Here is a 13,922-nt window from a genome sequence, read left to right as displayed (position 1 = left end):
CTTCTTCTCTCCTCTCCTTTCTTCTCCTCTCATCCCATCCCCTCTCCTCTTCTTTCCTTCCCTTTCCATTTCTTTCATCTATCTATCTATCTATCTATCTATCTATCTATCTATCTATCTACCTACCTACCTACCTACCTACCTACCTTCCTACCTACCTACCTACCTATCTATCTATCTATCTATCTATCTATCTATCTATCTATCTATCTATCAATCTATCTATCTTCTATCTCTATCATCTATGAATCTATCATCTATCTAACATATCTACCATCTATCTATCTAATGTATCTATCATTTATCTATCTATTTGAGACAATGTTTCATGTATCCTAGGCTGGCTTTGAACTTATTGTTCAGCCAAAGATGACTTCGAACTTCTGGTATATACCATCATGCCTGTTTTATGTGGTGCTGGGGATAGAATCCACGGCTTCAGGTGTGCAGAACGAGCCCTGAACCAACCCAACTACATCCAGGTCCTTTTTTTCTTTAAAGCTACTTGGTGTTGGGCCCAAAGAAACTCCACACCCCTAAACTCTGGCACCCCTACCAAAGTAGCCATTTCCTCACCACTGTCAGAAGGGACAAAAACAGCTATCCATGGTGTCAGTAGCATACTGAAGGGCATGCTGGCCTCTAGGCTCCCTCAGTCTCACAACTACCTGTGGCTATCCTAAACTGCTCCAACCCATGGGCTCCCCTTCCCTACCTTGTCATTCCCATATAACCCCACCTTTCCAGCTATGTGCTCTCTTGTCTTCCCCTCTCTCGCCCCTCTCTCGGTCTCCTTTGTCAGCACTCTCTTGCCTTCCTCTTGTCCCCTTGCCTTCCTTTCCTGACCTAGTCCAGTCTTCTGGCCATTACTGCTTCCTCTTTCTGCTTTAGACTCTTCCAGATGGCTCTGGCAATTCTCTCCTTCACTGCTACAATAAAAACCTTCCCCTCAACCATACCTTGGAGCTGTCCCGTCCTTGGTTGATACATTTAAAGATAAAACCCTCAGTTTATACTCTTGGGTCCTCCATTTTCCAGCAATGAAGCTGGACTTCAAGTTGCCAGGCCCTGTGTCACACCATACTTATTACGTGTTGGTCCAGAAAAGATAGTCCATAAAGCATGACAAGTAGCAGAAGGCTGTAATTGTAGTTCATGTGAAAACCAGCGTGGAGATTAGATGAAGCAACTCACAGGAAGAGCCCATGTTTCCAAACTGCTACTTTAAACATCTTTTCTTGTCAAAGTGATGAGCAAATATTGTGTGATGGTGTGAGCTCATTTCTTTCCTTTTCCCTTGTTACTAGAATGTTGATGAGCAACAAAAGCCCCCAGAGCAGAGGAAGCAGCCCAAGATCCACTCCGTCCCTTCCTCGTCATAAATGACTGTCTTCTAGATGCGTCTAGCACACAGTGCTCTTATTCATCCCCCAATTTTTGCTTTGAGTCATGAAGGCAACCCTAACTACATCATCTTGGGATTCCCAGGTAAAGGAAGAGATCCAAATCCCTAGAAAGAAAAGCACTCACCGCTGGCCGACTGGGCCGTGTGATGTCTCTGGATTCTTCCGGTTTCACCTTGGAAGGCTCATGGGGGAGCACGGGCGATCCTTCTGACTTACTGTTGGCTAGAGGAGAGAACAGGGACAAGGCCATTAGAAAAGCCTGTCTCACATTCTGAGTGACTAGGGAAAGCCTGCTCACGAGGCAAACCCATATATATATATGTCCATGGAAACATAATAAATGCTCAGGAAACAGAGACAGACAACATAGGCCTGAAACCTAGATGTCAACAGTAATACTGAGACTCTGCAGCAAGCACTGCACTCAGTCACTACCACTGACCAAGAGCTTACTGTGTCTTAGGCACAGCACCAAATGCTTCCTCTATCCATTAATGCCATTCATCCTTGCTCCAAACCTGTGCTAGGGCACTATTTTCTTATTCTCCAGAAGAGTACGGACTGGAAGGATGACACACCTAGCTCAAGGTAACTGGACTTAGTTGGGAATTTCTTCTTAATCTTGAATGCCCTCTTAATCATTATTTCAGATGAGCTTCGAAATTAAACTTCTAGGCTTGTTTTCTTCTTTTATCATCTATTCATCAGAACAGGCTATTCTGATTGAAGTTTATGAAGAATCAAAGAGTTTTATTTGATGGCATGGGTCTTCAGAGGAGATCTGGGAAGTGATCTGAGACCTTTAAGGAAGAAAGTGATGCGGGATCAGGGAGGTGCTAAAGATGATAAAGAATAGAGGTGTGGAGGAAGGATGGGCGGCTGCCTGCAGCCCCAGAGCTGCTGTGGTCAGCATGGCATGATAGAGCAGCAGGAAAGATGAGCATTTTGTGTTTGGCTTGAATTCCCAGGCAGGGGATAACTTGCAATCAGAAGTAGGGGATGAAGGAAAGAAGATAAGAATTAAGCCTGAGTTAGTTCAGAGAATTAAAGTGGTGTGGGTAGCACTGACCATCTTTATAAAGAATCCAATGAACATAAAAAAAAAATATTGATGGAATGGCAGCTGTCTGGATCAGTGCCCCAGAGACACATCGCACTAGGGGACAGGCCACCCATGTCAGGAATAGCAAGTCAGTTTTGGGACCATCTGAGTCTTAATGCTCAGTCATGGAAGCCACATGTTAGATTTCAAGCTTAAGAAGGACTTAGAGAAGGGACTGAAGGAGTTGAAGGGGTTTGAAACCCCATGGGAAGAACAACAATATTAACCAACCAGACCTCCCCCCCCCCAGAACTCCAAGGGACTAAGCCATCAACCAAGGAGTACACAGGGCTCCAGATGCATATGTAGCAGAGGATGGCCTTGTCATGCGCCAATGGAAGGAGAGGTCCTTGGTCCTATGAAGGCTCGATAGATGCCCCAGTGTAGTCGGGAATTGAGGGTGGGGAAGTAGGAGTGGGTGGATGGGTGGAGGAACACCCTCATAGAAGCAAGAGGAGGGAGGATGTGATAGGGTATTTCCGGGAGGGAGGGAAACTGGGAAAGGGGATAACATTTGAAATGTAATTCAAGAAAATATCCAATAAAAAAAAGAAAGTCACAAATACAGAGGTTTTACTTAATTGAAATGTAAAATGGTTAATAGAGGAGGTAAATTGTGATTGTGTCTACTCAAGGGGCCATGATGGAACTAGTGGTATTCTTCAAGAAGAGCGACTTATCATTAATAGTTATCAAATTGTACTTCAGAAAGCCTAGAATTTATCTGTGAGCAAATTTATCTTCTGAAGAAGATGACTCAGAAAGAGTGAATTTTAACTCATTAGAACAGTGTTTTGCTAGGTATTAATTATTCTATAGTCTTTCCCTGGGCTTTTTTCATTACTGAAAACTGAGCAATGCAGAGTGCTTTGAATTAACTATGAGGCTATATATCCTACTTATCTAGTAGGAACAGCCAGAAGAGTTGAACATATGTCTTTCTCTCTTGTGTATTTGTTTTAGAATGGTTTTTAGGAAAAATCATCCTGAGAAATACCTAAGATTATAAAGAATATTAAATCCTGGAAGGGATGTCTGGTATCATGGGAACCAGACAGTGGGGCACATGAGACTGAAAATGAGGAATCAAATGGGGATGGAAACGGGAAGGTTTCCAATATTTTATAGCCACAAATATTTGGTAGTGAGACCACTACATGGAGATTTGTCTGGAAATCGAAATTTTAGATAGATATACAGGATTGGTGCTCACACTCTGATGTCACATGCACAATTAGGGATGGTAGTCCCTCAGGAGACCCAAGCATGAGCCACCAGATCAGTAGCATCCAACAGTGGCCACCCCACTGCCAGTCAGGAAGTAACCCTCTCTCTGTCTCTGGCTTTCCTCCCAGGTGTGGCAGAATGGAAGGGTGAAGAGAACACTTTACCCCGAACTCTGGTTCGTTCACTAGATCCTGCTTGTGACCCAGGCTGAGACCCTCCTTGGGAGCTGGGCTGGGAGCTGGGAGTGCTGGAGCTGGAGGAGCTGCCACTGCTGGTCCGCTGCAGGGAACTCTCCAGGACCGGCTCCGTCCTGCGAAGATCAGGGTTGCTGCAGGGACGGAGAATACAAAGCCCACAGGTCAACATCTAAACGTACATGGCACCCACTTAACAACTCAGTAGGAAGAAATAAGCAAGACTTTAAGCATAAGCTGGGGAGGAGCTGGATAGACATTAAAAAAACCCACAAACACACAAAAAAGCCATATATAAAAACACTCAGCAGCCCCTTACATTAGTAAGGTGGTTTTCTCCAAAAGAAGAATGGCAGCCATGGTAGCCATTGCTGGGGTACTGAAAAAGGAAATCCTTGTACTCTGTTGGTAGGATACAAATTAGCATATCCATGATGGAACATATCATGGGGAGTCCTCCAAAAATTATAAAAAGACCTAGGATGTGACCTGACAATTCTGCTTCTGGGTATGTGTGTAGAGGAAATGGGGTCTCTGTGTGAAAGAGATGGATCCACTCACTGCCACACGTTCTGTAATGGCCAAATTCAGAATCACAGAGATTCACTGAAGCACTGGCGGGTGAGGAACATATGACGTCGCTTTATATATGCAGCAATACATATTCTGTACCTCTGCTAAGCACATGAGAAGACATGCACTACATGGATATATGAATCTTATATATGGATAGGCACAACTCAGAGTCACAGTGTATACTGTGGATCAGCAGCAGCTATGGGATTTGGTGTGGGGGCAATGGGATGTAAGCAATGAAAGGTTTCAGTTAGACAGGATGAGCAAGCTTTGGGAATTTTTTTGCACACTGTGGTGCCTTTACTTAATATGTATGCTTAAAGCAGAATCTTTTTGAGAAAAAAAAAAGATCTCATTTTATAGACTCACTTTACAGAATACTGCAGTACCACAGTCAGGTTGAAGCAGATCCTAAATGTTTTCAGCACAAAACCCAACAACTATTTAAATTCACACACACACACACACACACACACACACACACACACATACACACATGAAAATATCACATGGTACACATAAACACATGTAATTTTTATCTTGTATACATTAATAAGGTTGAGGGGTAAGATGCTATTGCTAGAGATTTCTGAAACTCTAACTCAAGGGTCCAAGGGAAGATGGAAGGCAGGCCTTCCTGGTGTAGCTATAATCAAATGCTGGAACTGCACACTAGTTCTGAGATGAGGAGCCATAAGAGGGGGACTCCCTTTAAACAGTTCCCCTGTATTCATTGTAAAGAACTTGAAACTATAAGAAGGGAAATATGAGGAACAACACATGCCATTCCCAAGCCAGGAAACAGTCAACTATATTTTATTATTTGGCAAAGTATCAAACATTCAGTTTTATTTCTCACTCTTTTCTCCCCAACACTGTAGAGGAAAAAAAGTATTGTGAGCACTTTCTTATGCTCTGAAGAGTCCTGTCTGCAAAAGAACCCATCAGATAGACAAATTAGTCTGGTGATTCATCTCCTATTAGTCATTTACAGGGCTTCCAACTCATTACCTTGGCAAATAACAAAGAACTACCCATCTTTCTGCATGCTGAAACTCAACTCTATTTTTGATGGTATTGGAATTCTTGCTTGAAAGGTCCTGAACTCTGTGAACAAACCATATGTATGCAAATATATAAAGGTACTTTTCACCGTAGTCTATGTGATCGTCTTTTTCTTTGAAATTTTGCTTGTCCACAAGTGTATGTGCGTGTGTGTGTGTGTCTGTGTGCGCGTGTGTATGTGTGCGCGTGTGTGTGTGTGTGTGTGTGTGTGTGTGTGTGCAGAAATAGGTGTTGGACTCCCTGAAGCTGCAGTTACAGGTAGTTGTGGGTTCAGTGTGGATTCAACATCCACCTGATGTGGAAGCTGGGAACTGGACTCTAGCTCTCTGTAAAGCCAGCAAGCATTTCCTGACTGCTGAGCCATCTCTCCTTCTGGCCCTTCATGTTTACCTTCCTGACCACAAAGAGCAGTATGCATTCACTCACTCAGTATTATCCTAGTCAGAACAGTCAGGCAGCTGAGATAGATCAGTGTCAGGACACAGCGCATGTGCTCTGGGAATCTAGCTTGGCACACAGTTCCTTTCATTCCTGCTTAGCCTCCAGTGAAACACAGGATGACAGATAAACATGGAGCATGCCTACCTCCATCACCTGGACCCACATCAAATGAAGAGGGAAGACCAGCGATGCTGGTTGCTGACGTTTTCATGATTTTGTTAAGAAAAATAATGAACAGCACAGGTGCTTAGAGGGGATAGCCAATAGAGTACCCTTCATCCCTATCATTTGCGACATCTTTCGTTCGTTCTCTATACTCCGAGAACGTGGTTGTGAGTGGAGACGTGCAGTACTGTGGTTCAGACACAGGGGGTGGTATTTAAAATGTGATGTTATGCTCTCACTTGTTCTGGCTGTCTCAAGAGCACCAAGTGTGCGCTAGGCTCTAGGCAGTGTGTTGGGTGTTGGATGTGTCCCATACAGTGTTGAAAATAACAGGGTCCTCATACTGAGGCATTAGTAGCATACCCTACCACTGGCCTTGCCACAAAATATCCAATGTTGTAAGCAAAAAATAAGCAACGTAATCTTTTTTGTTAGTTGATATTTTTTTAAAAAGACAACATACAAAAGCAATGGGCTTTATTATGGTTCTTTTACACCTACTTTTAAACCACACATCTTGCTTTGTGGTAATGTATCAGTCCAACTCATGGTGGAATAGAAGTGGCTAGCAACCGTGGTTAACTTCAGTGGCAAATTTTATGTAAACACAGTATATCACAATTCATTAATTTTGATGATATAACTTTAGAATTTATGACAAGATTACAGCATTTGTGGGTGCTAAGCTTAACAGTAAAGCCTACTTCAGAATGACTGTTGGTGAAGCTCATGAGAATCAAGAATTCTTCTTATAATAATGGTACTCTTTAACTGGTAGTAACTATTCTTGTGGGAACTGTTTGTATCTAAGGGGTTGAAATAAATTTAGGTCCCAAATGCAAATACCCCTAAATTAGAAAATACTTAGAATGATCAGTATTTCTTTCGTAAGTATCTTACATTATAAACCTGATATTTTTCATACAAAACAATTGTCTCTAATCCTCAAATAATGACTTCTCTTCCACTGCTCTCTTTTATCAAACAACGGTGGTCAGGGAGTTATTAATAAGTTCCCAAATTATTTGTTGTAAAATGTATTATTAACCAAATATTTTATAAACTGAGAGCGGGAGATGGCATTACAGCTAGTTATGCTGCTCCGATTCTGTGGGATGATAATGTCACCCTCTTTGCTTTTAAGAAACTATTGATAGAAGTGTGGAGCTCCATGCTTTGAAATGTTCTCTGTGGTAGCTGTGGTGTGGTGACAGTATTCAGTTACTTAATCTGTCTAGCTTTCCTTTGATGCTTCAATCAAAATCTCGTTGGTTCACACCTGAATTGATTCCTGGATCATGAAGAGGGCGAGAGAAAGTCAAGCCAGGAAATGTGCAGTCAGGTGATATCATCACCGTAGCAATGAGATACAGGTTGTAGAGATAATAGTTACCAGGTTGTAACCCTGAAAGCTATGTGAAAAAATGACTGTAAATGCCATTGGTGTTTGGGGGGAAATTCATATTGACGGGTCATGGGTGGCCTTATATAGGAGTGAGACATACTGGGACTTGGCATAGTATCAGAAAGACTGGCATAGCCCAAGTGAAGACCAAATCTGGTGTTTTTCTTGTGCACGTGGATGGATGTTAAGAAGAGCCATCAAGGTAGAGCATCAGGTCTGTGGTAGGAAACAGGAAGTGCAGATCAGAACCGAAGGGTGAGTCGGATGGTACTAGCTCTTAATGCTGTCTGCCTCCATCATGGGCCCAGTGTGGGTGCTTGGCTAGGGGAAGAGGATGAACAGACAGAAGGCTGTGGGCATGTTAGGGCCCTGGCTATTTACAGACCTATCTGGGATGTGTCTTTGATGAAGCTTGGAAAGCTTGGTGCTTCTTCCCGGGTGAGGCTAATTAGATCCCATGAGCATTTGATTCCTGACTTGGGCCTCATTAACATAAGCTCTTTCCACGCCAGCTCACCATCCCAGGTGCTGATTGTATTAAGTTGCTATTCTTGCTGCTGTACTCTAAAAGAAAGACTTCATGTCTATGAAGCCAAACAGTGAAACAGGGGAACTTTATGTTTTTTTTTCTACCTTATTTTTATTCTTAAAAATATGAGAAATGTGAGACAAATGTCATACAACATTTTTCTCTTCCTTGTTATGTATGTATGAGTTGTCTAATGGGCCAAGGGCTCTCAAATACATGTATGAGGTTCATCTTCAGAATTCCACTAAATAATAGATTTCCCTTGTTCACATATTAACCAGGACTACTTGGATCTAAGCAGGAAAAAACTTCAAATTATCCAAATACATTTCTTTAAATGTTAAATTTAAGTTCGCGCTTTTTCTACCCAGCAAACAATGACAAATATTGAAGAATATGTGGCAACTATCCTATCTATTTGAACCATGTAAAAAGTCAAAACAGAAAATGAGGATTACAATATGATTTTGTATCCAAAGCCTTGGGCCAAGTCTTTAATTAGCTGGCTGACTGCCAAAATTCTCTTTACATTGTTCTTTGGTGACAAGGCCAATAAGAAAAAACTAGTCATAAGAAGAAATGTCTGGGATGGAACAGGGAATTATTTTCTGATATTAATCATTTGATCATTTTTTGGACTGTTTCTGGATTAATTTAAACCTTTTCATGTTCTAAAAGTATTTGTTTAGCACATTTTAATTTGTCTTAAGAAGGATACATGAATCAAACTAAATATTAAAGAGTCCAGAAGTTTTAAAACAGCAGTAGCTCTACATGATTGAATATAATCTTTACTTACTCTCCTTATCACCCTCAATGAGACCATTGCATCCAGGAGCATGTGGGACCTGACTGTGGAAGCCATCTAGTATGTATCACAGATTGTCTCACTACTGATTGGCTGGCAAAGTTGGGGGCTAGAAGAAGAAAGGAGATGCTGGAGATTCAGCCAACAGACACAAGGACACAGATGTGAACAGAGCAGTAAGGTGGAACTAGTCAGATGGCGGGACTAGGCTAGTTAGTCGGGTTAAGTTTAGATTAGCTGGGAGACTGCCCTAGCCAAAAAGCCTACGCTATAAAATACTAAGTACTATGTCATTATTTACATCACTGGCAGGTCTGAGTAAGTCTTGCTATAGAAATAAAAGAAATATTGACCAAGTATAAATATAGCCTAGAATTATTGTTAAAAAAAAAACCACCAAATCACTTTAAAGTACCCCTTAAAGGCTTCATTGATGAATGATCATCTTTGATATACAGCAAAAGAACGATGAGGAATAAGGTAGGAGGCATGAGCCCCAGTTTGGATGTCCTGTGAAGTTCCTTTCTATGCCCAGGGTTTGGCCACGGGACCTAACATGATGCAAGGAAGATGACCCAAGCACAGGCTTCAAAAACCCTGGGCGTTTGGTGGTTTTTCCCTTTGAAATTCTGACCAAACTGACAGCTCAGAGAAGTGGTGTGAGTGAGCTCAGATCAGCAGAACTTTGTAGTTCACTTGCAGACCGGTGAGAGGTAAATGGCAGCCAACCCCACCAAACGTTCAGGCTGTTTCTGTCCACAGAAGAGGTGAACGAGCCCAAGGCATCTCCCAGGATGGCACAGTCAATATGGTGCTTATTATGCAAACGCAATGACCTAAATTTGGAGCCTCCATATCCAACTGAGAAGTGGAGTAGCACCATTTGTAATCCTAGTACTTGGAAGGCAAGGACAACAGGATCTCTGTCTGGGGCTTGTTGGCTAGCCACCCTAGCTGCATCAGTGAACTAGAGATCAATGCCTCAAGAAATAAGGTGGAGGGGCATAGGGGAAGATGCTGGACATTGATGCCTCTACATACCATGGCAAGCTTGTGGCCATCAGAGGATAGCTTTACAGACTTCTCTCCTAACTTTACATGGGTTCTGGAGATGAAACTTGGCTTCCCAGGCTTATATGGCACTTGTCTTTAACTGTTTTCATGAGCCATCCCACCAGCCCATTGATTCACAGTTTGTGTGCTGGTCATGTAGAGGTGAATACTAGCTGAAGCAAGACTATTCTGCTGATGGTCTCCCAGGAAGAGTTGGGGTTCTCCACCCTCTGACCCCAAATCTTTATGATGTTCACTGTAGGTGAATAGCTGCAACTTCTTAGCTCCCACCTCTCTACTGTAAGTAGAAAGACACTGGTCATGTCTCATAAAGTCTATATTTGTTGCACAAAATGTAGAACTTGAGTGTGCCCTTCACCTTTTATAAGTTACTGGCCATAGAACAGCCATTATCTTAGGCCTTCATGTCATTAAAACAGTTCCGAGGAATTAAACAGCTGCTTCTGGCTTGCCTCTAAGAGCAAGTCTTTCTTTTTGGTTGACAGCATAAAAAATACTTTAGGCTAGGATGATGCTTAATCTAAATAGCCAGATTCCAAGCAACTGATCTAATGAACATATCTTCTAGGGCTGGTTCAACAGATCAGGAGGTGCTGATAACTGGGGATAGGAAGAGAGGGGTTCGTTGATGATCAGCCTGCATGCTGTGTTAGCATGCTAGGTTCCCTGGACAGAGCACCTTCTAGCTAACCTGGGGCTCCTTAACCACAGCCGCTAGACACAGATCTGACAAGCCTCAGAGAGTTTCACGGACTCCTGCTATTTGTATCCCTACTTAGAATGAGGCTGGGATCTTTCTCCTGATGAGGTTCTAAGTAGAATACCTCCTCTTTTTGGGAATGATCCCCTTCCTAAGGCCTTTCAAGGGAAGAGCAGAGTGAATGTGTTAAGCATTTTGTACACAGGCAAAACAATAAGCCCCTCCCCGCTTCATGGACCTTCTCTCATCATGAATACGAGGAAGAAGAAGGCAGCCTGCCCTAGTGTGTCCTTTTCATAGCCCCAGCAGAGGCCGCTTGCTATTTCGGTGAATCCTAAAAATGGATGTATTCATCATGACAAATCCGAGGGGAACTTGATGAATGACAGCAACAAACAGCATCTGTTGCCACATAAAGTCTGCCCAGATACTTGTAGATACCGCCTACTCCCCAGCATCCTTTGTAACCTCTGCCCCAACCAGTAGAAGTTGAATGCAACCTTCCGATTACAGGGATATGCATGGTAGAGGAAAATTCTGGGAGAACACAGAGTAAATCATGCAAGTATGACTGAGTTTCAGAGACCCTCTACAATGCCACTGGGATGACTTCCTGATCAAAATTGGTCCTGTAAGTACAAAGCTATAGAATTTCTGCAGCAACTTACTGTTTCCCCAGGCAAGAACTTGGTGATACCCCAGTGGTTCTTGGTTCACTTCCTAACCTGGTGCCACAATTCAACTTGATTTTGTACTTCTGGCTCCATGAAAGAGGTCTCTGAGGCAATGGTTTGCAACCGCGTCTGTGTTTCTAAGTTTGTGCCCAGATTTTTAAGACCTGTCATATTGAAGTTACTGAAAGGCCACCAAAACTGACAGTCCAGGTGACAAGTGAATAGGCTTTGGAAGTGAAGAAAAGATCAGAGACATAACACGGGCATCTCAGGTAATCATGATGACCTCCTTCACCCTTACCTTGCTCTGATAGGCTGAGATCCGAGTCTGGGGCCCAAAGCACTGCCATTCCCCGGGGAATTCTTTCTGGCTAGCGCTGGGGATATAGAAGTTGTTCTTTGAGGCACCTGGAAGAAAACCAGAATTCAGAAACATCTCCTATAACACAGGGTAGGCAGGCTACTATCTGGGGAGCCTCCTCCTCTCTGAAGACTGGTTAGAAGTTACGGTCACTGCCTTGTCTGTGAAAGAACTGTCTTTCATGCTTCAGTGAAACGGTGAACTCCTGAAACAAAGCCAAAGGAGGTTCTGCTGTCAAAAGTCAAGGAGGCACATTCCACAGCTATAAGGTCATTTTAATCTCAGGAACAAAAGTCAGATTGCACTCATGACCATGGGCTACTGAGCTATAAGAAATACCTCTTGTTTGGGCAACAGGGGGAGCTAGGAGAAACCTTTTTGGAGTGTCCTTACTCCCTCGGAAGCTGCATTAGGTGGGAGCCCCGCAGAGGGAGTCACATTTGGCTCATCACAACAAATAGATTGCGAACTCTAGTGAAAAACTGGAGTACTAGTCTAGAACCCAGACAATAAATCACATACTGGGGAGCCCAGAGAATCTATTACTATGTTATTTAATTTTTAATATTTGTGTCTGTGTGAGTCCATATATGTTATGCATATATGCATGCACATATAACATGTATGTGCTGGATGCCCATGGAAGCTGGGAGAAGAGATCAGATTTCTTAGAACTGGAGTTGCAGGTAGTTGTGAGCCACCCAATGTGTGTCTAGGGAAATGAACCAGGGCTCTCTCAAGAGCAGATGAGCTCTAACCGCTGGCGAGTTCTACAGGTCTTTTCACTCTTAGAACATGAAAACATAGGTTTTACTTCCTAAGCAAGTTACTATTGTTAATCAAAATCCCAAACAATGTGTGTTTTGTTGTTCATTAGTAAATGTTATTCTATATAAAACAGAATTAATGTTGAAAATACTGGAAGGGCCTTCAAAATGCCTGTTTAAATATGAAAGAGTGGAAGTGCGGCATAAGACTGTATTACTAGCTCAACTGGGTAGAGCACCCAGTGGAATTCCAATGTGTCTCCTCTCATAAAGCACATAGACACAAAGCGTAAAGATTCTGGCACTGGGTATTGTACAATGGGAATCAATTATTTGCAAGAAACATGAATATTAGTGCAGAAGATAATTGTCAATGTAAGTGTCATCTTTTATCTGTTTTGAAAAAAACATTATATTGTGATTCATTTTAGTGGAGTAAAGGAAGCAAAACAAAATGGCCAAGGTGGTCCAACTCTGTTCAGATTAAGCACTGCTGTTTTTGCTCCCTCTCCTCTCTGTAAACCAAAACATTGGAGAGGGCTCAATAACCGACTGAAACCTGAATATTTAAACGCACCTAATGTTTCTTCCTAGCTTTATACAGATCTACTTGAAGTTTTTAGAGAGTGGCTAAGTTAGACACTTCCTCTTTTGGGTCTTCAGCTCTTATGTATAGCTTATTTCTCACAGTGAAGTTCTCTTCTAAGTAACCATTTTTGATGGGATTTTTGAGTCCTCCCCTGAAGACCACAGTGGACAGTACAGTTACTGTTTCATTGTCCAAATAACGGGAATCCCTCTGTGACCCCACATGAGAAGGAAATGGTAATAGTTTGTAAATCATTAAAGCCATTCTCTTTTTCTTAGAGTTAATAGTAATAGTGTTTTCTGGAAGTCCAGGACATTACAATTGTCACAGCTCTGTATGCTAAGCTCAGTAGGAAAGATTCACGGACCAGGGAGAATCTGGGGCAAAATATCTTGAGCATTTTTAAAGACATTCAGGTTGACTGTAGACAGATGCACAGCCACATTCCAGAACATTGCTTCAAACAACAGCTTAGTAATGTGAAATAAAACCAGAGTGCTCAGGGTTGTTCTATAGAGTAGAAAAACTAGTCATTTCACTGTAGAGTTCGACCCTCTGTAATTAATTGAGTCTGGAAATTTAGTACCCCTTACCCTAAAGCATTCCTTTAGTAGAGCTAAGTGAAATGCTTAAAAACAAGGCCAGCCTGTACGTGTGTGTATGTGTGTTTTCATATGTGTGTACATGAGTGTGACAGCTTGTGTCCCTGTGTGTCCGTCCGTGTGCGTCTGTGTGCGTCTATGTGTGTGTGTGTGTGTGTGTGTGTGTGTCCGTGTGCATGCATGTACACCTGTGGAGGTCAGGGTCAATGCTGGGTATCTTTCTCAATCTCTCTCTCT

At 42.4% G+C, this 13,922-nt stretch overlaps 1 protein-coding gene across 4 annotated transcripts in view; it reads right to left on the bottom strand.

Annotated features, from left to right (window-relative positions):
• Positions 1–13,922, bottom strand: part of Tnik (TRAF2 and NCK interacting kinase) — a 416,591-nt gene that overhangs the window by 48,547 nt on the left and 354,122 nt on the right. For all 4 annotated transcript variants that reach the window (XM_031376481.1, XM_031376482.1, XM_031376484.1 and 1 more), the window contains 3 exons: positions 11,668–11,774; positions 3,900–4,063; positions 1,531–1,628 (listed from right to left, as the gene is read on the bottom strand). In XM_031376481.1, the coding sequence (XP_031232341.1) occupies positions 1,531–1,628; positions 3,900–4,063; positions 11,668–11,774 (369 nt within the window). The remainder of the gene's footprint in view (positions 1–1,530; positions 1,629–3,899; positions 4,064–11,667; positions 11,775–13,922) is intronic.

The sequence above is a fragment of the Mastomys coucha genome, unplaced genomic scaffold (genome assembly GCF_008632895.1).
Source record: "Mastomys coucha isolate ucsf_1 unplaced genomic scaffold, UCSF_Mcou_1 pScaffold17, whole genome shotgun sequence".
NCBI lineage: Eukaryota > Metazoa > Chordata > Mammalia > Rodentia > Muridae > Mastomys > Mastomys coucha.
The sequence above is the reverse complement of the archived record's forward strand: the minus strand, read 5'-3'. Positions and strand labels throughout refer to the sequence as shown.